Source organism: Triturus cristatus, chromosome 1_2 (genome assembly GCF_964204655.1).
Source record: "Triturus cristatus chromosome 1_2, aTriCri1.1, whole genome shotgun sequence".
NCBI lineage: Eukaryota > Metazoa > Chordata > Amphibia > Caudata > Salamandridae > Triturus > Triturus cristatus.
Genome location: NC_140580.1, coordinates 1008626308 through 1008649411, shown reverse-complemented (window position 1 = coordinate 1008649411; position 23104 = coordinate 1008626308). Strand labels below are relative to the sequence as shown.

General features: G+C 49.4%; 1 protein-coding gene across 1 annotated transcript in view; it reads right to left on the bottom strand.

Moving 5' to 3' along the window:
* Positions 1-23104, bottom strand: part of CACNA1B (calcium voltage-gated channel subunit alpha1 B) — a 1044174-nt gene that overhangs the window by 195777 nt on the left and 825293 nt on the right. The window contains exons 21-24 of the mRNA XM_085611669.1: positions 22200-22414; positions 21375-21501; positions 18303-18432; positions 8722-8781 (exon numbers count right to left, since the gene is read on the bottom strand). Coding sequence (XP_085467795.1) covers positions 8722-8781; positions 18303-18432; positions 21375-21501; positions 22200-22414 — 532 coding nt within the window. The remainder of the gene's footprint in view (positions 1-8721; positions 8782-18302; positions 18433-21374; positions 21502-22199; positions 22415-23104) is intronic.

Here is a 23104-nt window from a genome sequence, read left to right as displayed (position 1 = left end):
CGACGTGCCTGGCACGGCCGTGGGACTGGAACCATGTCCACAAAGCAAGATGGAGATCGGGCAAAGGTGAAATCGACCCGACGTGGCGCAGTCCCCCAGTCTAACAGCATGGACCGCTACACCCTCCAGAAGGGATCTCCCGAGGTGCCGCGTAGGTCCCCTGAGGGCCCGACTGATGCTCCTGCTCAGCCCGCGGACCTGACCCTGCGAGACGTGATGGGCGCCATCGCTGAGATGAAGGCCTCGGTGGACCAGCGTTTTGATACCCTGGCGCAGAAAATTGACTCGGTCCTTGTGGATGTTGGCCTGGTAAGGGCCGATTTATCCAAGACTAATGACCGGGTTGATTCGTTGGCCCACACCACATCGGGCCTCACGACGGATGTGGCAGCCCTCCAAAAGGAGGTGCGCCGGCTTGGCCAGGCGAGCGCGCTGATGGATCGTCGCCTGGAGGATTCGGAGGGTCGGGCCCGGAGGAACAATGTCCGTATTCTCGGGGTGCCTGAGGGACGGGAGGAGGCGGCGGCGGATCTATTCGTGGAGGACTTGATTCTCACCCACCTCCAGCCCCGGGGACTGAGTAAATTCTTCGCGGTGGAGCGGGCCCACAGGGTTCCCGGGGGAAGGCCCAAGGCCGGAGCCCCCCCGAGGCCTCTCATCGCCCGGATTTTCAACTTCCGAGACAGAGACGCTATCCTGCAATCCTCCAGACTACAGGGGCCGGTCAGACTCGACAATATGGATATAAATTTTTATCCTGACTTCACCCCAGCGGTCCAAAAGCAGAGACTAAGCTTTCTCGGAGTCAAACGTCGTCTACGGGACCTAAATCTTAAGTACGCTATGCTTTTCCCGGCTAAGCTGCGGGTGGAGTTGGATGGCCGCACGCACTTCTTTGATCGTCCCGAAGCAGCCGGGGACTGGCTAGATACTTTGCCTGGGGATCGGGATCGGGGGGGTGGAGGGGGAGCGGTGGGGGGAGAGGGCCCGCCGGATCAGGACTGAGGGACTAATATTATGCCTCGCTCTGGACAAAATTGATGTCACTTTTGACTGTTCGCCTGTTCGAGTAAGTCTCCTCCTGTGGAGGTCGTGTGGGGTCTCTTGGGGGTTCTCCCTCCTCCTCTGGGGGTTTAGTTAGTTTCACCATCTATGGGGCGACAGGCACACTGCACTTTGGGGGGGCTGTTTGGGCTCATGCAGGGGTGCAGGGAGGGGGGAGTTCTGTTGGGGGGGGGGGGAGTTGGGGTGGGGTGTTGTTGTTCGTTTTTACCACAAGGCAAACCCTTTTCTGTATTGTTTTTAAGGTGCTCTCCGGGGTACGATTGATGGCTCCTGTGTGTTATGGGGGGTAGGGAGTTGACTTTGTTGTCTTGGAACGTTAATGGACTGGGGGATAGGATCAAACGAGGTGTGGTCCTGCAGTATTTGAAACGGATCTCACCCGATGTAGTCTTCCTGCAGGAGACACACCTTATTGGAAACTCTTTTTGTGCCATGAATCGGCGTGGCTATCGTTTGGTGGCCCACTCGGGCTTCACGTCGGGCTCACGGGGTGTGGGCATTATGGTGAAGAACTCGCTCCCGTTGGAAATTGATGAGGTGCGCCATGATGATAGGGGGCGCTATGCTGTTTTAGTGGGGAGAATGGAAGGCAAAATGGTGGCTTTTGTATCGGTATACGTCCCACCGGGGTTGCAGGCGACCACTTTTGCAGACCTGGGGCGCCTCCTCCTGGGCCTTCCGGGGGGACTCCTAGTGGTTGGGGGGGACTTCAATGCGGTGGTTTCTGGGACTCTGGATCGTCACCCCCCTAGGGACCTCCCCCGGGCCCAGGCGTGGCTATCTGGCCTCTTGGATACACTGGGATTGGTGGACTGCTGGCGCTTAAAACATCCCACGCAGCAGCAGTACACTTTCCACTCGGGGGCACATGGTAGCCTTTCACGGCTTGATCATGTCCTTGTCCCGGCGGCCTATGCTGGGAGTGTGGGGGAGGTGCGCCATCTGGCGCGGGGTATTTCAGATCACTCCCCGCTCCTGTTCCATTTTGATGTCCTTCCGAGGGGTGAGGGCAGGGTAGTTCCCATCAATGCCTGGTACCTGCGCGACCCCACCATTCGCGCTGCTGTGATTAAATCCCTGCAACGATACTTTGATGAGAATGTGGGGTCCGTCCCTTCGGCTATCTCCTTGTGGGAAGCCTTCAAGACAGTTCTCAGAGGAGAGGCCCTGTCCCTCATTTCCCAAGCCTGGAGGCGTGAGCGGGAGGAGGTTACCCGGGTGGAGGCCGAAATTGCTGAATTGGAGGGTGATTTAGAGGGCGGAGTGACGGATGCTGCACTGCATGTCCTACAACTTAAGCAGGCGGCCTACAGGGCCCTCGTTACGGAGGCGGCCAGGGGCCTCAGTAGGGAGCAGCAGGGGCGACTGTATGATGTGGGTGATAAGGCGGGCAAACTGATAGCGTGGTTGGATAAAAAGGAGAGAGTGAATCGTGTGGTCCCGCTGATTGAGAGGACGGATGGTGTGAGTGTCACCGAGCCAGAAGAAATTGTCTCCTGTTTCGCGGATTATTTCCGCGAGGTGTATTCTCCGGTCTCTCCTTGCTCGGAGGAGGACTCCCATTCCCTGCTTAGGGATATCGCGCTGCCTTCCCTTTCGGAGGAGGACAGGGTATCGCTGGATGCCGCTCCTACATCCGACGAAATTGCCCTCGCCATACGTTCGGTTGCCTCCGGCAAGGCCATGGGCCCAAATGGCATCCCTATCGAGTTATATAAGTTGCGACCAGATGTACTGGCGCCCCACCTCCGCGCGATGTTCCTGGCGGCCCACTCGCTGGGCTCCCTCCCGCCGGACCAGCGTCTGGCTACTATCGTGGTGATCCACAAGGAGGGGAGGCCTCGGGACCGGGTCACATCCTATCGGCCTATCTCGCTTTTGAATGCGGAGCCCAAAATTCTCGCCAAGGTGTTGGCCAATCGGCTGGTCGGCGTGGTGGGCGACCTGGTCCACCAAGACCAGTCCGGCTTTATCCCCCATCGCAACACAGCCCTTAATCTGCGGCGCTTGCACGGGGTGCTCGCACGTGTCCCATTCGTGCGGGAGCCGGCCATTTTGGCGTCCTTAGACGCCACTATGGCGTTTGACACGCTTGAGTGGCCATACATTTGGGCGATGCTGGCTAAGTTTGGATTCGGCCCGGGCTTCATCAGTTGGGTCAAATTGTTGTATTCGGGCCCATTGGCGCAGGTGGTGGTGAATGGAAGAGTTTCGGCCCCATTCGAGCTGGGCCGGGGCACGCGACAGGGCTGCCCCTTGTCGCCGCTCCTGTTTGCGCTGGCCTTGGAGCCCCTGGCGGAGTGGCTGCGGTGGCACCCCTCCATCCGTGGTCTCCGTTGGACCCCCGAGTATGAGGACCGTGTGTCCCTATACACTGACGACATCCTTTTGTACTTAGCCTCCCCACGTAAGTCACTCATAGTCCTGGTTGATGTTTTACGTTCATTCGGCCGGAACTCAGGCCTTGTCATCAACTGGGCTAAATCATGCGTGTATGTGCTCTCTGGGGAGGCTCCTGTCCTTCCGCGGGGTTGTCCGATTCAGATTGCCTCTCAGGGGTTTCGGTACCTGGGTGTCTACATTACTCTGGACCCAGAGGCTCGCTACGAGCGGAACTTGCTTCCCCCTCTCCAGCGCTTGAAGGAGGACGTCGTGCGCTGGCGGCGCCTGCCGCTTTCGCCGCTCGGCCGGGCGGCGTTGTTTAAGATGATGTCGTTGCCACGTTTCTTATACGCTCTCCAGAACACTATGGACCCGTTCCCGGCGCGCTACTTCCGTGAGGTGGAGAGTTTACAGCGCCGCCTGTTCTGGGACGGGAGGCCGCGCATTGCCCTGGCGAAGTTGACGCTCCCATGGTATGATGGGGGGATTGCCCTCCCGGACATTAAACGGTATTACTGGGCCTCCCAGCTAGCTGCAATTAACCATGGCCTCTATGGGCCCGCCTTGAACCCGGCGTTTGAGATGGACAAGATGCTACTGCCCGGTGGCGACTACAATCGAGCGCTCTACTCTGGCGCGCCCGACGCTCGCTTGACGGGACCTACGCGCGTCATGGTCAGCGTATGGCATGCAGCTAATGCAGCTATGGGGTGGAAGGACCGTTTGACCCGGGCGTCACCGCTGTATGCGTCTGAGAAGTTGGGCTCTCTCTGGACCTCGAAGGGCTTCGCGAAATGGGACATGATAGGCATCAGTAAAGTGGGGGATCTCTGGTCGAGGGGAGGATTTAAAACATTCGAGATGCTGCAGACGGAGTTTCAGTTGCAGGGCAGTGAATACTTTCGATACCTGCAGATCCGTCATGCACTGGGCTCCGTCTTCCCAGACGTCGCCTCCATCCCGGAGTCTTCCCCCCTGGAGGATAAAGTGCTAGATGGCCACGTCCCAGACAGTACGATCTCCCTTATTTATAAAAAACTGATTAATGATCGATCGGGCTTGCTGATTGGCCTTCGCGAGGCTTGGGTTGCCGACGGTCTGGAATTGGACGATGAGGACTGGATCTCCGCGGTGGCCTCTCCGAAGGAGGTGGCTATACCTGCTCGCCTTCGCTTCGTCCAGCTCAAGATACTCCACCGGGTCTACATGACGGGGCCAAGGCTTCAACGCATGGGCTACACTGTGGATGGATTGTGTAAGCGTGGTTGTGGTGCCGTGGCGACCTTTTTGCATATTTTATGGGAATGCCCGAAGGTGGAGCGATTCTGGCGCGGTGTGCACGAGGTCCTGCGAGTGGTTACGCGTGTTGCGCTGCTGCTGGAAGCGAGGAGATGCCTGTTGAATGTGTGGGAACCAACTGACTACTCGGCTCCGCAAACGTGGTGGGTGACTCTGGGATATATGATTGCTAAGCGTGACATTGCGCAACTGTGGGGATCCCAGAACCCCCCGACGGTGTCGGCCTGGAAAGAGCACATGGACTGGTGCATGTTTCGAGAAAAGGTGGTGTATGTGGCGAGGGGTAAGCCTGCGACATGGGTGAAAGTGTGGGGCCCCTGGAACGCCTACCGTGGGAGTATTTGCGCGCCACCATTGCTGCCTGCTGCCTCACCAGCCCCGTCTCCTTAGCTGACCCCTTCTCCTAGCCCCGGGCACAGGGTTCCCCCAGTCCTCGCTCTGTTTCCCTTCCCCTCTTTGGACTCTTCTAATAGTTGGGGTTCCCCATTGGGGAGCACGTGCTGCTACTTTCGACTGTAGGGTAGCCTTGTGGGTGTTGTTTTCTTGTTGTTTGTATAAAATGAAACCGCACTGTGACGTATTATGGCCGTGGCCCATGATGTTGATGACTCCTGCTTATGCTCCTTTGTAATGCCAAAGGTTCTATGAACGTATGCCATGTGTTTGTGCCATTCCTAGCGGCCGGCCGGAAGGTTGTGGGCCCATAATTGTATATTCTTGAGATTTGTAATAAACGGTTTCAAAAAAAAAAAAAAAAAAGTATGTTGACTCCAGCTCCTTTGCCAACATACTCCTCCAAAGACGCGACAGAGTACAGGCTGTCAGAGGCTGTCAGAGGTTAACACATAACACAGTTTGTTAGTGTTGAAAGCGTTATGTATTTTTAAATGCATTTTTCTTGCTAACCATCACTGGCAGGTAAAACCTGGACTGGATATAAAATTTGGAAACCATACATAATACCAAGAAACAGGAAAGGAAACAGACAGAGTGAGAGAAACAGAAGGGAAGGAAACATAATAAAGTGAGAAACAGATGGATGAATAATACGGTAAGATAAACAGATGTGGGTGCAAAATAAGACGTAGGAGAAATAAAATAAGAATCAATAAGGAGTATATCCTCCTCCTGCTGAGCATCAGTTGTCTGGTGCATTTGGCAGTGTCAGCATGTACAATGGATGCCCAGGGAAGACACTTTGCCACAGGAAGTAATGATAACACAATATAGAGCTTTGAAATAGCGTTTAAGAGCTGTTGGCACAGGAGTGTTCCCTGCACAGTATACAGGTGTGTTCCCCAAAACTGAGTGCCCAAATGTGTGCTTATCTGGTATGACTTTTATTTGGTCATGGCATCATGGTAATGTAAGTGTGTGCATAGATGCCTAGGGCTGTCCCTGGTTATGTGAGGTCCTGAACCTACACTGTAACCTGTAGGGGCACACCAAGCATGCCCTCATTTTGAGCACTGGACTAAAGATCCTGTTCTGGGTATAGCACATAAAGTGTTGCTTTCAGCATTCCATGTATTTAGAGGAAATCAATAGTAGGACTACATCTTTTTACATGTATCACTGTGAGTAAAGGGCTACTTTCCCACCTGTGTAAACCTCTGCTATTAGATGTTTCTACATGTGTAGTGTGTGTAACCCAAGCGTGGTGATAGGCTGTGTATCAGTGAGCCTGAATAATGGAGGCCATGAATACTAATATCCATTTTGGATGGCCCCTGGCATGGCTCAGCTCAAAATTAATGGTGCGGAATGTGCTGACAAACAGTGGAAGTGTATTGCCTGAATTGTGCAGATGGAGGAAGAAGAGATAGACACTGCAGTGGGGAGGATAGAGACAGGGCTACTTTTATAAATTCCATGATGTATTTTATTTTCAAGGAACTGATGAATAGTCTTACTCAACACTACCATTCGGTGGACTGTAGGGATTCCAGTATGGGACTGCAGACTCTGTAGTGGAAGGTGAGGGAGATAAAAGGCTGGAGACAGCCCCAGTGTTACCTCCTGTGAGAAGCATCACTCTAAACAAAGGCTGTTTGGAGAGCAGCCTGCGAAGGACACTTGAATCACTCCAAACCAACTCTATCTTATGAGACAGTAGATACACATCCCCTCTCTAAACGTTGTATCTAAAGGTGGTACCCAAACCACTCCACTTTATTACAGTGTCCAGTCATTTATGCCCAAGGAATGGAGTGCTCTCCAAAGTACTCAAAGGACTGCTGTGCAACCAGGGCTGGTGTCTGCCTGACAGTGTCCCAGAGATAAGGAGACATCACCTGAAGTCTCTACTTTCTACTGGCGTATCTGTGGCTCCTGGTGGCAACAAACAAACACTATGTCCATCATTACCCCAGTCAGGACTAAAACTGCATGACTGCCATAGAGCCAGAGAATGGCTATAACTGCATGATTGACCTAGGGCAGTATGGGGCTTATAAATGCATTTTGGTCAGAGAAAAGCAGTTCTTTTAGAGGTGGATGCTAAGAACAGTGTCTGAGAGATCTCACAGAAGGTATTCTAGGCCACAAAGGTGATTCCTGCCTGACAGGCCTAGATCAGGCACAATCTATATGTGGCTGAGACTAAGTCCTTTCACAGCTAGAATTGTCTGCTCCGGCATCATTGATATTTTTCCAGGAAGTCAATGACATTGTTAAAGTCTGTCCTTCAAAGTGGTGGATGCTGATGGTGCCAATTGACCATAACACCAGAGAGGAAACACTGGCTGAGGTCCTGACCAAATCCACAATAAATCAATATGAGAATCTGAAGAACCAGAGCAATCAGACTGTGGGGGGTGCTAGCTGGAAGTCACACACTAACATCCATAGCTCTCACACTATTCATCTGCAATAGAAGCCCAGGACACCAACAATACAGAAGCATAGGACAAGCCAAGAATGCTGTAATGGAACCACTCATCCTCTTCTGCCCCATAAGACTCTGCACAAGAACTTGCTTTTCCCAAAGTCTCCGCGGGGTAATACAGATACAAATGCTACTCCCAGATTCAGGTCCTGTCAGATCACTTCTGTAGGAGCACATGGACTGTTGGGCTCACTCTTGGAATATTTGCTTCTTTTTCTTCTGCAACAAATTGAAGGGCGGGAAACAGCCTTAGACGTGGCCCCAATCCATGGTGGTCAACTGGTGCTTTGACCACACAGGACTGAAAGCACATACACCTCTATGGTCAATTTTTAGATCTATTTTGATGGATATGTATGTCTACTATAACAATGGCAAATTATATAATAGTTTTAGTTCAAATGACTTAGAAAGAATTATGCAAGAAAGGAAAAAGCAGTTCAAAATATTTTCTTCACATGGCTAAAAATGTGATGATGGTCGATTAGGAGCAAAGTTTGATATGAGGACAGGGCTCCTCTGTGGTGCTAGATATATCTAAGGCACCATGGCTTGCCCCTAGCTCTTCTCTCAGATCACTTAGAGTTCAACCTCTGATAAAAGCTCAGAGGACCAGTCACTGAGATTGAGGGACTGGCGAAGGTGTACAATCTAGCATTCAGACATATGGCAAAGGAAATAAATGTAATAGGATAAACACAGACGAGCAAGAAAAATCTTCAGAGATAGGTGGAAATACACATGTGAGGAACAGAAGGAGTGGAAATCAACTTAGCTGCAAAACACAGATAGGGCTTTAGAGAGAAGCAGATGGTTCAGAAACAAAGTGAACAATAAACAGAAGCATGGATAATTAGTTGAGTGACATGAATGTCAGTACCTAGAAGTACTTATATCTGCTGGTTGAACTCTACAAACATTTATATTTATTCATCCATTGATTGGGCACAAGGAAAGTAACTCAAATACCATGCTTCCTGGAAGCTCACCACAAGCTACTAGTGAATTTCATCATAGCTGGTCCCTCAGAGAGTGTCCCACTTCGGGCTCATCCCGCTGAAAGACAAGATGGATGGGCAGGACTTTACCTTTATCACCATCTCGAATGTGAAGACACCAGTGAATATGTAATCCATGTACTTCAAGACCTGTAAAATAGCGACAGAGGGTGAGAAACTCGCAACTGAGGGGTAGCAAGATAGAAAAAGAAACAGAAGTATAGAAAACACAAGAAACCGAAACAACAAGAAAAAAAGAGGGAGTGTGACAGAACAAGAAAGTGAAAGAAGTAATGAGAACACAAATCGAAATCAGGAAGGGAAAAAGAAGGATAGAAAGAGAGAAAATTAGAAAATTAGAAAAAATGGGACAGAGATAGAAAAGAAGAGGTAGCAAGCAAGGCTGATGAGGACATAAGAGATGCAGAGAATGAAATGGTAACACTGACTGAGATAGAGAGAAAGAAGGCATAAGGGAAGAGTAAGAAACACTGAATGAAAAAGGAAGAAAAGGTTAGAAAATATAATAAAAACTATGAGCACGAGAGAGAGAGGCAGAGACACAAATACAGTCAGGGGAGACAGCATGTGTGAGCAAGACAAGATGCAAAAGCAGTAAGAGAAATAAGGTAAAAACAGCAAAGAAAACCATAAGAAAGTGATGGTGAGCCAAATAGAAAATGAGTGAAAGAGAAAGCAAGAGAGAACAAAGGGAGACTGAGAAAAAGAGACAGTGAGAGAGACTGACGAAACAAGGAAAGAAAGACAGTCTTAGTACTAAGAAAGCAGTAAGTGCAGGTTCATCAATAAGGCTAATTTCTCCTGTCTTTCAAAATCCCACCTGGACCTGCTTTAAGAAGAACTTCACTGCACATTTTAACATGCCCTATCACTTTTTATGTCGAGCCTAGCGCCGCCGCACATGCACTGCTCGCTCTGCGAGGCATGCTGTAGTAGGGTATGCACTAGAAGCCCCGCCCACTCTCCGCCCATATTTGTCATTGGCTTTGTGTCATTGTCCTTCTTAAATGCTGGCTTCTGATTGGTAAATAGGCTTGTTAGTCCCTCCTTGGTACCGCCTTGTCTCCATTTGTTACCGCCCATAATGATTAGACCTTTTACTCGTCATGTTACACAGTCTGCCTTATCTTGGCTGTGAGCACTATTTTGTTTAATGTTTTTTTTTATTTGCAGCGCGGTCCGTTTTCACTTTAGCGCCCACACTTCTTAGCTTAATTAATTTGCATGCAGCGCGGTCCGCTTTCACTTTAGAGGCTGCGCTTGTTTATTTAATTAATTTGCAGCGCGGTCCGCTTTCACTTTAGTGGTCACGCTTGTTTATTTAATTGATTTGCAGCGCGGTCCGCTTTCACTTTAGCGGCCTCGCTTCTTTATGTAATTAATTTGCAGACCCTCATGTGTGCCCTCTGCCCCCAAATTAAGTTCACTCGGTGTCTCGAACAGCGACATTGCACAGGCTCCGCCTCTGCAGCTTCCCCGGTCCTACCCCCGCCCCATTAATAGCAGGAGCCAACTATGGTTTGAAATTCAGTCTGTAAGTTGGCTAAACCATGGTGGTGGTGCCCAAAGCATCCGAAGGATATAATTTCCAAAGCCCGCATACGTGACACGAGTCTCTTGATTGAATGAAGCAATCCGGGACTCAGCGTAATGGATACAGCTGGAGGTGCGGCGATCGGCTTCCTTACTCCAACGCGGTAGCAGCCACCGGCCATGGTCCATGGTTTAGCCAACTTACAGACTGAATTTCAAACTAAAGTTGGCTCCTGCCATTAATACGGGTATTGGTGCCACATTCATTGGACCCAAAATTGAGCGCTACATGATCACTTCACCACTCCCCCCTTGTCCTGAGGAAGATCCGCATGGGTGAGGTACAAAATTCCCTTGGTTGCCGATAAGTCGGATCGAATCGTCGACACTACCCCCAATTGCGTTACAACAAACAAATGATGGACGGAATGCTGACAATGCAGACATTCTCCCCCAGTCAAGAGATCTGGGTTAAATCCATCGTTCTTTTGCCCACTACACCACCCCAGTTTAGACATGGCCATATGCAAATCAGTCTTGACCCTGTGCCTCATGGGAACAGTCCAGCCCGAACTGCCAAGCCATGTCTTCCCTGGACCGGAATCAAGCATCCTAGGACCGGTTTCTGGCTATCAGCCGTCATCAGCCAGGATAGCTTGACTTCAGTGGCGTAGTGAGCACGGGTCCCACGTCTGGGAATACCCATCCCACTTAGGGCGAAAAGCGTTACAACAAACAAATGATGGACGGAATGCTGACAATGCAGACACTCTCCCCCAGTCAAGAGATCTGGGTTAAATCCATCGTTCTTTTGCCCACTACACCACCCCAGTTTAGACATGGCCATATGCAAATCAGTCTTGACCCTGTGCCTCATGGGAACAGTCCAGCCCGAACTGCCAAGCCATGTCTTCCCTGGACCGGAATCAAGCATCCTAGGACCGGTTTCTGGCTATCAGCCGTCATCAGCCAGGATAGCTTGACTCCAGTGGCGTAGTGAGCACGGGTCCCACGTCTGGGAATACCCATCCCACTTAGGGCGAAAAGCGTTACAACAAACAAATGATGGACGGAATGCTGACAATGCAGACATTCTCCCCCAGTCAAGAGATCTGGGTTAAATCCATCGTTCTTTTGCCCACTACACCACCCCAGTTTAGACATGGCCATATGCAAATCAGTCTTGACCCTGTGCCTCATGGGAACAGTCCAGCCCGAACTGCCAAGCCATGTCTTCCCTGGACCGGAATCAAGCATCCTAGGACCGGTTTCTGGCTATCAGCCGTCATCAGCCAGGATAGCTTGACTCCAGTGGCGTAGTGAGCATGGGTCCCACGTCTGGGAATACCCATCCCACTTAGGGCGAAAAGCGTTACAACAAACAAATGATGGACGGAATGCTGACAATGCAGACATTCTCCCCCAGTCAAGAGATCTGGGTTAAATCCATCGTTCTTTTGCCCACTACACCACCCCAGTTTAGACATGGCCATATGCAAATCAGTCTTGACCCTGTGCCTCATGGGAACAGTCCAGCCCGAACTGCCAAGCCATGTCTTCCCTGGACCGGAATCAAGCATCCTAGGACCGGTTTCTGGCTATCAGCCGTCATCAGCCAGGATAGCTTGACTACAGTGGCGTAGTGAGCACGGGTCCCACGTCTGGGAATACCCATCCCACTTAGGGCGAAAAGCGTTACAACAAACAAATGATGGACGGAATGCTGACAATGCAGACATTCTCCCCCAGTCAAGAGATCTGGGTTAAATCCATCGTTCTTTTGCCCACTACACCACCCCAGTTTAGACATGGCCATATGCAAATCAGTCTTGACCCTGTGCCTCATGGGAACAGTCCAGCCCGAACTGCCAAGCCATGTCTTCCCTGGACCGGAATCAAGCATCCTAGGACCGGTTTCTGGCTATCAGCCGTCATCAGCCAGGATAGCTTGACTCCAGTGGCGTAGTGAGCACGGGTCCCACGTCTGGGAATACCCATCCCACTTAGGGCGAAAAGCGTTACAACAAACAAATGATGGACGGAATGCTGACAATGCAGACATTCTCCCCCAGTCAAGAGATCTGGGTTAAATCCATCGTTCTTTTGCCCACTACACCACCCCAGTTTAGACATGGCCATATGCAAATCAGTCTTGACCCTGTGCCTCATGGGAACAGTCCAGCCCGAACTGCCAAGCCATGTCTTCCCTGGACCGGAATCAAGCATCCTAGGACCGGTTTCTGGCTATCAGCCGTCATCAGCCAGGATAGCTTGACTCCAGTGGCGTAGTGAGCACGGGTCCCACGTCTGGGAATACCCATCCCACTTAGGGCGAAAAGCGTTACAACAAACAAATGATGGACGGAATGCTGACAATGCAGACATTCTCCCCCAGTCAAGAGATCTGGGTTAAATCCATCGTTCTTTTGCCCACTACACCACCCCAGTTTAGACATGGCCATATGCAAATCAGTCTTGACCCTGTGCCTCATGGGAACAGTCCAGCCCGAACTGCCAAGCCATGTCTTCCCTGGACCGGAATCAAGCATCCTAGGACCGGTTTCTGGCTATCAGCCGTCATCAGCCAGGATAGCTTGACTCCAGTGGTGTAGTGAGCACGGGTCCCACGTCTGGGAATACCCATCCCACTTAGGGCGAAAAGCGTTACAACAAACAAATGATGGACGGAATGCTGACAATGCAGACATTCTCCCCCAGTCAAGAGATCTGGGTTAAATCCATCGTTCTTTTGCCCACTACACCACCCCAGTTTAGACATGGGCATATGCAAATCAGTCTTGACCCTGTGCCTCATGGGAACAGTCCAGCCCGAACTGCCAAGCCATGTCTTCCCTGGACCGGAATCAAGCATCCTAGGACCGGTTTCTGGCTATCAGCCGTCATCAGCCAGGATAGCTTGACTCCAGTGGCGTAGTGAGCACGGGTCCCACGTCTGGGAATACCCATCCCACTTAGGGCGAAAAGCGTTACAACAAACAACCCCCAATTGCACCTGGACCATTCTCCCTATCACCCCCGTTTTCAGTCAAAGTAAAACTCTCCCTATATTTTAATGAAAAATATATTTCAAATGAATGTTTTGTATATGGCCAGGTTGCATTGAACGGTTTATTTGATACCAGTTTTGTAAATATATGCCTTTTACTTTCTGCACACCTTGAGTTCTCTTGACTCCTCTTATATATATCTCTGAGCACCCCCTTTACACGTTCCCTAGAACACTTTTCTTTCTTTCATGACCCTCCAAGGTTTGTGTAAACCTTGTTCTTTTAATTAATAAATACATATATTGTAATACAACATAGTGGTTTTTGCACATCTTGTTGCCTTGATATAATCCAACGACTTATAGATGGTTGTGAGCTGACGATTGTAAGCTCTAAAAGGATGAAATAATAATTATTTAATTTTTCTTAATCAAGTACTTTCTTCGAATAATTGGCCCAGGACCACTGTTTCTTTGTAACAATCGATACCCAGGTCCAAGGACTAGTTGGAACTACCCCATTGTTTATAATGGAGTCTCTGGGAGGCATATACACTCAGCAGGGTCATCTCGGTCCTTTCCCAACATCCCTGCACTCATACATGTCTACCATTGGGATCTACCACGGTAGGGAAGACACTTCTTTACCAAAATGGCCACCCATCTGGCCCCTCTGGTAAAACCTGCATGCACAAGAGTAGTATAGCCCCCAACCCTAGAAACCTGCAGTGTGCCCCCGTAAGTGGGTTTCCTGATGGAACACTATATCGGGCTGCATGCACTTGTGCCACCAGAACCCTTTTAATTTTGTTGCACAGACCATTGAAATTTCAGGTCAGTATAGAGAGTGACGGTATTCTATTGAGTTGTGCAGTACCATGTGGGAGAAGTCAGTAAGTGTTTCTTGTGTGTGCCCCCAGTTAAGGGAAATCGTGACCTCATTCCTTTGAAAACAAGAAAACAGATTATACTAGAACAGAATAAACCCCCAACCATTCTCCCACACACCCCCCAGCAGCTCCCGCACTGAACCATAACATTTGGCTCAAAACATGCACAAAGAGAGTATGAGAGGTCTGTAGCCCTCTGCCCATCAATAACTCACAACTTCCTGAGAACTACAAAAAAGGAAACAATAGAGTAGAATACAATCTCCCAGAAGCCTCCGAGTGCTTTAGAAGTGTGGCAGAGGGGTTCCAATCATCCCCTTTACGGTCAATACTAGCCCTATATCATTATTCAGTTGCCAAGCCCATCCTGTTCCATCCCTCACGGGGGAGGCAGTGCCCATTTGGACCAAGCTTCAAGAGTTCAATCTCTTTAACCAAAGACTGTGGTTTGTCTGTATCCGAGGATAGGTCCCATTCTGTAACATCCAGAGTCTTGCTGCTCTGTTTCCAAGCTGTTTTGGACTTCCTGGGGGTCGAGGGTGATTCCCCCTCAGTGTCCGAAAACGTTCTCAACCTCCTCTCCAATCGCCTCTCTGCCAACGGGGTCCCCTTGCGCCAAGGCCCATCAGTCTGATTCCTTCTCCCCCTCCTGGTCCAGCGTGCCTTAGGTCTTGCCCCTTCCCAGATTGTTCTCCTCCAGCCCTCACCAGAGGTGGACACTCCTCCAGCCAGCTCCAAGCCTCCTCCGGGGATTGGAAGAAAATTGCCTAGTCCGCAAATATGACCTTGAGCTTTGCTGGAAACAACAGCATATAGGGCAGTTGGAAGGCTTTCAGTTTAGCTTTGTTAGAGTCGAAGGTGCGTCGCTGCTTCTGTACCTCGCGTAAGTAATCAAGAAACACCATAATTTTGGAGTTTTCATGACGGATCTCTCCCAAACGGCGGACTTCCCTCAATATCATGTCTCTGTCCAAGAAGTTTAGAAAGTGTGCAATTACTGGACGTGGGGAGGCCCCCGGAGGTGGTCTAGAAATCAATGCCCTGTGGGCAAGTTCTATAATAAAGCAGGAGAACTGTTCGGACCGGATGGTGGCCCGCAACCATTTGTTCAGAAACTCCCCCATATTGGGACCCTCAGCCCCTTTCTGGGAAGCTCACAAAGCTCAGATTGTTCCCTTCTAGCACGATTGTCTGCATCCTCCAAACACTAGTGCAGATCCTTTGCCGTAGCACTAAGCTCCGATACTTCCCTCCGAAGGCTGTGCGTTACATCCTCCACCTCCAAAATTCTAGTTTCCGTTGGAGTGACCCTCTCCGTTACCTTCCGTAGGTCTTGAAAAAGGAGGGATACTTCTGACTGGACCTCTCTGATCTTTCCTTCCAGAGCTTCTTCAGAGGACTGGATTGCGAGCAACATGGGCTCATTATCTGGCATGGTCTGGGCACTTGGATCAGCTTCTGTCGGAGGGGTCATCACCCTTGCATAGTGGTCCATTTTGCACTGTCTGTAGGGCTTCGGATCTTTATCTTTGCCCATGTTATGTCTCTCACCAGTCACTGTCCCAGTGGAGTCCAGTAGCGTAGCAAGTTCCAGCAGTGAATGACCCTCGTCCCAAGGTCAGAGCCCCAAGCAGGTGTCTCTCAAGCCTCATGGGTGTCCACCCTCGCCAATCTCGCCCCTTGTCATGACCAGGCCCTCTGATCCACAATATACGGGCCCAGTCGGCGAAAGTTACATCTCCACAGTATTCCGGGAGCCCATGAAAACAGTTCAATGTATGCAAGTCCCCCTAACGTGAGGAATCTGCCCCTCTGAGGAGCTCCAGATCAAGCATTGGTTGGGGTCCAGTGCGCCAGGCCCTATATAGCGAGGGACATGCTCCTCAGAAAAACACACTCTTCAGGGGCCACAAAACAGGAGTTGCTATGTATTGTGGAGTGGTTGGTGGTGGCTGGCCACCCATACTAAAAGAAGAAGGGGCGTCCGGGGCCCACTTGGACACCAGCGGTCATGCAGCACGTGCATCCCCAGGCGGGTGGACAGTCATGGAGGCCAACATATCTCCCCGTGTTTTGTGTACGGAAAACAGGTACCATCAGTGGCAGTCAAGCCAGGGCCAAGGAATAACAGGGGGTCCAGCAGATGGTTGGTTGCAGGACACAACACACAGGATGAGGTTCTGTACTTCACCAGAGGGGAAGCTTTTGTGTAGTGTGCGGTAGCTGTGCAAACAGACATGCCCCCATGACCAGGGGTGGTGGATATAGAGGCTTTGTGTAGTCCCCCTCATGGCGTCCTGCACTAGCACACAGGCTGCGCACATCCAGGGCCGCCCGCCACCCACAACGTCCACCGCAGCAATTAAAAGACAGCTCCAGCGGAACAATAAAGGAGACGAGAGCCACCTGCTGTCCTCACCTCTTCCTTCGGGCCGTCGAATCACCAGGTAAGTGAAGGCCCAGACTGGGGGAGAAAAAGTGATGGGGTCCGAGGAGTGCGGCCCCCGGATGGTGACTCATCCTCGGTAGCGGTTCCCCAGCGCTCGTCACCCGTTCGCTGACCGCTTCCCCTGCAGGCCTCACAGCGGCCCAACCGCAGCTCCAGCAGCAGGCCTCACCCTCAAGCCGCTCGCCACCCGTCCGCTCCCCCTGCAGGCCTCACGGCGGCCCAACCATAGCTCCAGCAGCAGGCCTCACCCTCAGCCACGAGCCGCTCGCCACCCGTCCGCTCCCCCTGCAGGCCTCACGGCGGCCCAACCATAGCTCCAGCAGCAGGCCTCACCCTCAGCCACGAGCCGCTCGCCACCCGTCCGCTCCCCCTGCAGGCCTCACGGCGGCCCAACCATAGTTCCAGCAGCAGGCCTCACCCTCAGCCGCAGGCCGTCGATCCAGCAGCGATTGGCGGGGGGGCCTGCGCAGGGACGAACACCCCACGGGCAGCCCCGAGTCCTAGTCAAGGGATTCCTCCACCAGTGCAGGCCGCAGTGGGACGCGAGTGCGCAGGCGTCCGGCATCCAGGCCGCTGAGTCCACCGGCCCCCGGGCCTGGCCAGGGTCAAGGCCGCAGCCCAATCCTCCTTCGCAGAAGAAGGCGGGGGCACCGTCTCTGGTCCTCGGCTCCACTTGCAGGAAGGGCACACGAGAAGTGTGTCAGGGTCCTCCTGGGCCGTTACAAGGTCCGTGCTAGCAGCTGCCCCGGTATCGGTCTTCGGCCTCATCCTCTGTGAGTCGACAGCGGCAAGGCACACATCGGAGGGCTCCTGTCAGTATCGGGCACCCAGAGACACAAGCACCGGCTCGCCCCGAGCTGCTGGTCGTAGCATCATTCTGGGTAAGGTCGACAGTGGAAGATTGAAAGGAAAAATGCCGGATTGTAGGGGATGTGGAGCAGAGCTCAGTTAAAGAGCATCCGCCATCTTGGCCTCTCATGCCACACCCTCAAAGTGACCATGTTATATCTCAGACAACACCTCTTACATAAACCAAGAAAACAAACAGTGTTTTATAAACAAAAGATAAACCAATTTGGAAATCTGTGGGTATTGGTAGCCTCTTTTTTTGGTTATATGACCTTAGAGTGTAGGACTCTGTAGGACAGTGTGGCCAGATTGGGATAAGAGGATTTGCTTTCATAGCAGATGCCCATGATCCCAAGAGCAGTAACACACACAACCATAGATTCCCATTGACAACCCATAGGCTTTCCCTGTAAGGTAACACACAGGCTACCACTCTCACGAGTGTGATGAATCTACAATGACAAAGATGCAGGTCTCTCTCCAAGCATCTTTTAGGCAGGATTCCAGTCCGTAGCAGCATATGTAACTATACCTAGAGCACAACCAGATAGACCCAACACCTCAGTCATGAGCAAGTAATTAAGAATAAAATCAGTATTTGGTGTCCATAATCCAAGGGCATTTTAGTCTTTAACCAATCACTTAGCCAAGAATCCCAAGTAGACAGTCTTCAAGAAGGGGTCTCTGTCATGCTCAATCTATATATTTTCCCTGTGCAGCAGATTAGGATTAGATTCATGTGAACGTCAACTACCGGAGGTTCCAACACATGTGAGGTACTGCATCGGAATTACTGTTCCTAGATGCCACTACAAAGAACAAGGTAAATTCAATGGTTAGCATTAAGTTAAGGATACCTATTTAATTCAATTTCCTTTGCACTTCAAGCACTGCACATTTTAACTTCTAGAAAAACACTTACATCATTCCTGGGTGCGTCAGATTGGACAGGATCCTCAGCAGCCAGAGCGATACTGCTGAGAGCAATGACCATCAGAATGACCATCTCGAAGTAGCGCATGTTCACAATGTAATGGCACAGACGGCGGACCCTAGACCACATGGAGTAGAAGAGGAGACATGAGGCACTTTGAATATATACAGTCTAACCTTCACAGCACCTTGCACTGACACAATGCACCTCTGCAGTCGATGCCAAACAACTATTAATGCACCTTCTCATTCTTGATGACCACAGACTACTTCTATTGAGTCCTCAATAAGGGGGAGGGATAGGAAGGGCTGGCAGTACAAGCATTCAGACAAGAATAATGCACTTTATGCTAGGTCATTAAGTGCCTAACACAAGCTCTCCATTCATTGGTGGCCATAAACGAATGATGCCCTATATCAGGAGTAGTGGCCCGTCCATGCACACATTAAGTGTGGAACAATGTAATCCATGCCATATTACTGTTGAACACGCACCCCGCTCCATGAAATGAGTACAAACAGCCCTATCAAATACAATCAATATATTTCCAAAAAGACCACATGCTACTGGAAATGTGCTCTCTTCATCAGGTACAGGGACTTGTCAGTACACACCCTCCATTCCTAATGTTACCATTCATCAAACCTAATGTGTACCACGACTAGTGACTTTGCCAAACATTACACTAAGATTTCAGAGTGCTATGCTTCTCCCCACACTAGAGGAAAAGCCTTGTAAATACATCACCCTGAAACCTCTGCGTTGTGTCTGTCACCACACAGCAGTAACAATGCGCCTGACATACTCGACTAAAACCCACACTTAAGTGTTTCACCAATAACATGAACAATGACTTTAGAATGCACTCCTTCCTCGATCCCAGGTTCCTGAGCCTCATCAGTGCCCTGCTAATGCAGCTCTTCCATTAATGAGATACGAGTTTGAAACACCTTCAACCTCATACTGGAGGCTCTGACCTATCAATGCACTCCTTCAAACCAAAACAGAATCAATACTGCTTTTCCTACACTAGCCCAGTGACTGTGCACACGCACATACACACACACCTGCAAGAGACCAATACTCCATCCCATTCTAGTACAGAGACTGTTCATTACATACATACAGCTGCACCCTGTACCAGAGTAAGTCACTGCCCAGTGCACACTCACGCACACCGATGAGATCAACATTCAATACCACTGGCAATAACTCTGCAGTGAGCTCCTGCCTTTCCCAAATACACCAATGCCGCATCTCTTGTCAACATCAGTGACTGTTCATGCACACCTGCCCAATGAGACCAACAGTCCATAACAATGTCAGTGACTGTCCTGGGTACACCTGCACATCTTGAAGCCAGAAACACTGCATTACATACTTGTGGTCATTCAGTGGACAATCGCCTGCCTTAAAGATACCAACACGTCCTTTCATCCCTTCTCATGTTCTTTTTTGTCTATGTCATGCATGTACACAACTTGTTATCCCTGTAAAGCACTCTGATACCTTAACGGGTCATGTTTGCGCTCTGTAAAACACTAAATAAATAAATAACACTAAACCCCATACCAGTGGCAGCCACTTGTCTGGGGTATTACTGCTCACCCAGAAGACATTGCATCCCATACTACTGGCAGAAACTTTTCCCTGCAAGACCCACTATAAAAAAAGAGACCTCTCTTTACTTAGTTGTGCCAATGATGGTCCAGTGCACACCTGTTGACCCAGATGAGACCAATCCATCCCTCACCCATGCCAGTGGCCCTACTATTCCACATCTTCACTATTGAGGTAAGACAGATCTGGGCTTGATAGCCAATCCAGAGATGTGCAAGATACACACCACATCATCAAAAGTACACCAACATTCTGATATTCTAAGGTGCACCAGTGCCCATAACCTTCCAGTTTACACTGTCCAAAACCAACAAGTCCCTTATCTGGAATCTAACAGTCCACACAAGAACAAGTGATCTTACCACACGCTGTGCAATTTCTTACATCTATCGAACAGGATGTATTTATTCACAACAGTGCTGCACCATGGTCTAGGGTAGAGTGTGTGCCAGGCCAAATGATGTTTAATTTGTAAATTGCAGGCATCATAGAAGGAAAAGTCAAGCCGATCACCATAGGACATCCAGACCAAGCACTGATACAAGGCATCCACTGTAGGCTGCACTATGTTTAGTGATCTGTGACTGCAATCCTCCACTCCAGGCACCAAACCTGTTACATTGTGGAGGATGCACACAGGTAGAAGGATGGAGGACTTTGGGTTCTGAAGACCATGACTCTCATCAGAAGACTGCTTTAGAGGTAGAAGATGCTTATCTATGAGGAGCAACAGTGACCACAGGTAGGGTCTATCACAATGCACCTGATGTTGTTAGAATGGAGGGATCAGCACCAGTGAAGGTGTACCGACCACTGTATTATTTTATTGTTGGGGTTTGTACAGTAATGTAAATGTTATATGATAAAGAGAGGAATTCAAAGTGTCAAATGGTAAACTAGTGTATAATTTACCTTCATCACCTCTAGCCTACTCTGTGGAACGAATCTTGTCTCTATGGCACCAAACGCCTTCTGATCTTTTAAGTTATTATCTGATTTTAGGCCCAAGTTGCCATTCTGTCCTGAAAGCAGGAACTTGCTGATGCCTACGAATAATACAGTAGGAATAATACTGCACAGTGTAAATGTGGAGTTAGCGATTAAGTGTGGAAAATGGCTTGTCTCTACCCAAGCCCGCTCCACGAAGAGCTTTGTGGGTTCCCTAGAGATCAAAGTCTATTCTGATGTTTCTAAATCTCTTATGAAGTAGGCAATAGACCAAAGCCCTGAAGCCCATATTTGAAAGTCAGATATCACTGTCCCATGAAGACAGAATTTGTTCTTTGCTGCACTTTGAAGGTGAATTACAACAAATACCTACAATTTATGGATAAATGTGGTCCTATCTTTATGATTTTACATACTACTGGAAAAGGAAAGTGGGGTTGTTCATAGCAAATGTCAAATGGCAGGCAATAAATATGGCAGCCAAGCACTTACGGATTGGTGGAGCTGAAGACAAACATGGAACTGTATGGCAGTATTTGTTTGGGGCCGTTCTTCGTCAGGTCATCAGCCTCCATATCTTTCTTCTCCTCCAGTTTACTTTCAAAATCAATATTATTCACTAAAATAAGAAAACCAACAAAAGAACAATTTCAACAGTAGATGGAACTTAGTGCACAACATCAGCAGTCTTTGATAGACCAACGGAACAGCTGACCCAATAAGATTTCCCAGCAGCTATATTCGGTTGGGCAACACTTCACTTTTATTATATCTATAAACCCACCTTTACACTTGCATACATTGAGTCAGTACAGCAGCTACATTCAACATGATATCTTCAAGCTTGTTGCATGTTCTTAATCAACAGCTGAAATCTCAAGCACTGGATAAAAACAAAACTTAGATCCAATGATGAGAAACTGTACCTTCTAGTTAATTTATAAACAATATTATCATTACAGGTCAAACTTTTACCTCGACCCACCAGGATACCTCAAAAGTCAGATCAAAGTGAGCACCTTAACATCTCTATTCGTTGGAGAATCTAATAACAGCTGTATCCACTGGTGAAATTAACCTCAACATCTGTATTCATTTCAGTATTTTAACACATGGATCCATATGGAGATGTACATATTATCAGATGTGTCCACTGGGTTATGTAAACGGATGGACTCTCTGAGCTAGCTGCAAAGAGGTCTATTGGTTGCTTTCACAGATGCAATAACATTACAAGAGACATAAAATGCCTGTACATAATAAGTATGGTGTGCTCTCACAAGAGAGAGACAGAACGTTGGTCCTAAGATCACTCACTTGGTATAATAGTAGATTCTCCAGGAGGCGCTGTGACCGTGACTGGAATGTGCACATTGCTTGGTTTCTCCATAGGAGGCTGTCCCATCCTCCGCACATTCTTCTGGTTGTCTGCGTCTTCTGGCTGTTCCGGGACCTGGTGTAGGCCCCCAGAGCTGGGCATGGAGCCCACAGGCACATTCATGGCATCTGTCTCCCCATCACCTTGAGTCTCCCTGGAGAGCACGTACAAGAGCATACTTTTTAGATATGTACTGAGTAATGTGGGATTAGATGTATCTAGGTTGTGGGGGTCTCCTTGTAGAAAATAAGTGATGACTAATGGGGAGAGTCACATGGCCCTCCCCACACCAGATTGTGCTACAAAGCCCTGTGGTCAATCTTCAATGACAACTGACCAGTGGCAAGTGGACAACCTCAAAGCGACCTTTGGCATGGGGAATGTGCCAAATACATACCATTGCCAGCAGCCTTCTACCACATGTGGTGCCAGTGATTTTCAGTTATGGGTCTTTTGAAGAATGCTTTCAGGTCCATAGCAAAAAAACTTGAAATGGTCACTATATCTACTTTCATTGCTTCACTTTTAGGAGCAAAGAAGTGTTTCTTACCGCACCCATTAAACAGTGCACCCTGTGGTAAACATATTTACTGGGTGTGGCATTGCTTTCCAAATACCAGGACATCTCAGTGAAGCCTAAAGATGGGCGAATGCTGGAAAATGATTTGCTGCTTCCAAAAAAAAGTAACACCAACTACACAGTGCGGAAAACCTTATTGTTTTTGTGGTTAAAGAACCTTTTCCAAATATAGCCAAAACATTTGAAATACCTAGACAATCCATACAAGGAAAAACAATTAACCATCTATTTCCTGCTCACAGTATAACCATAAATCTACAAAGG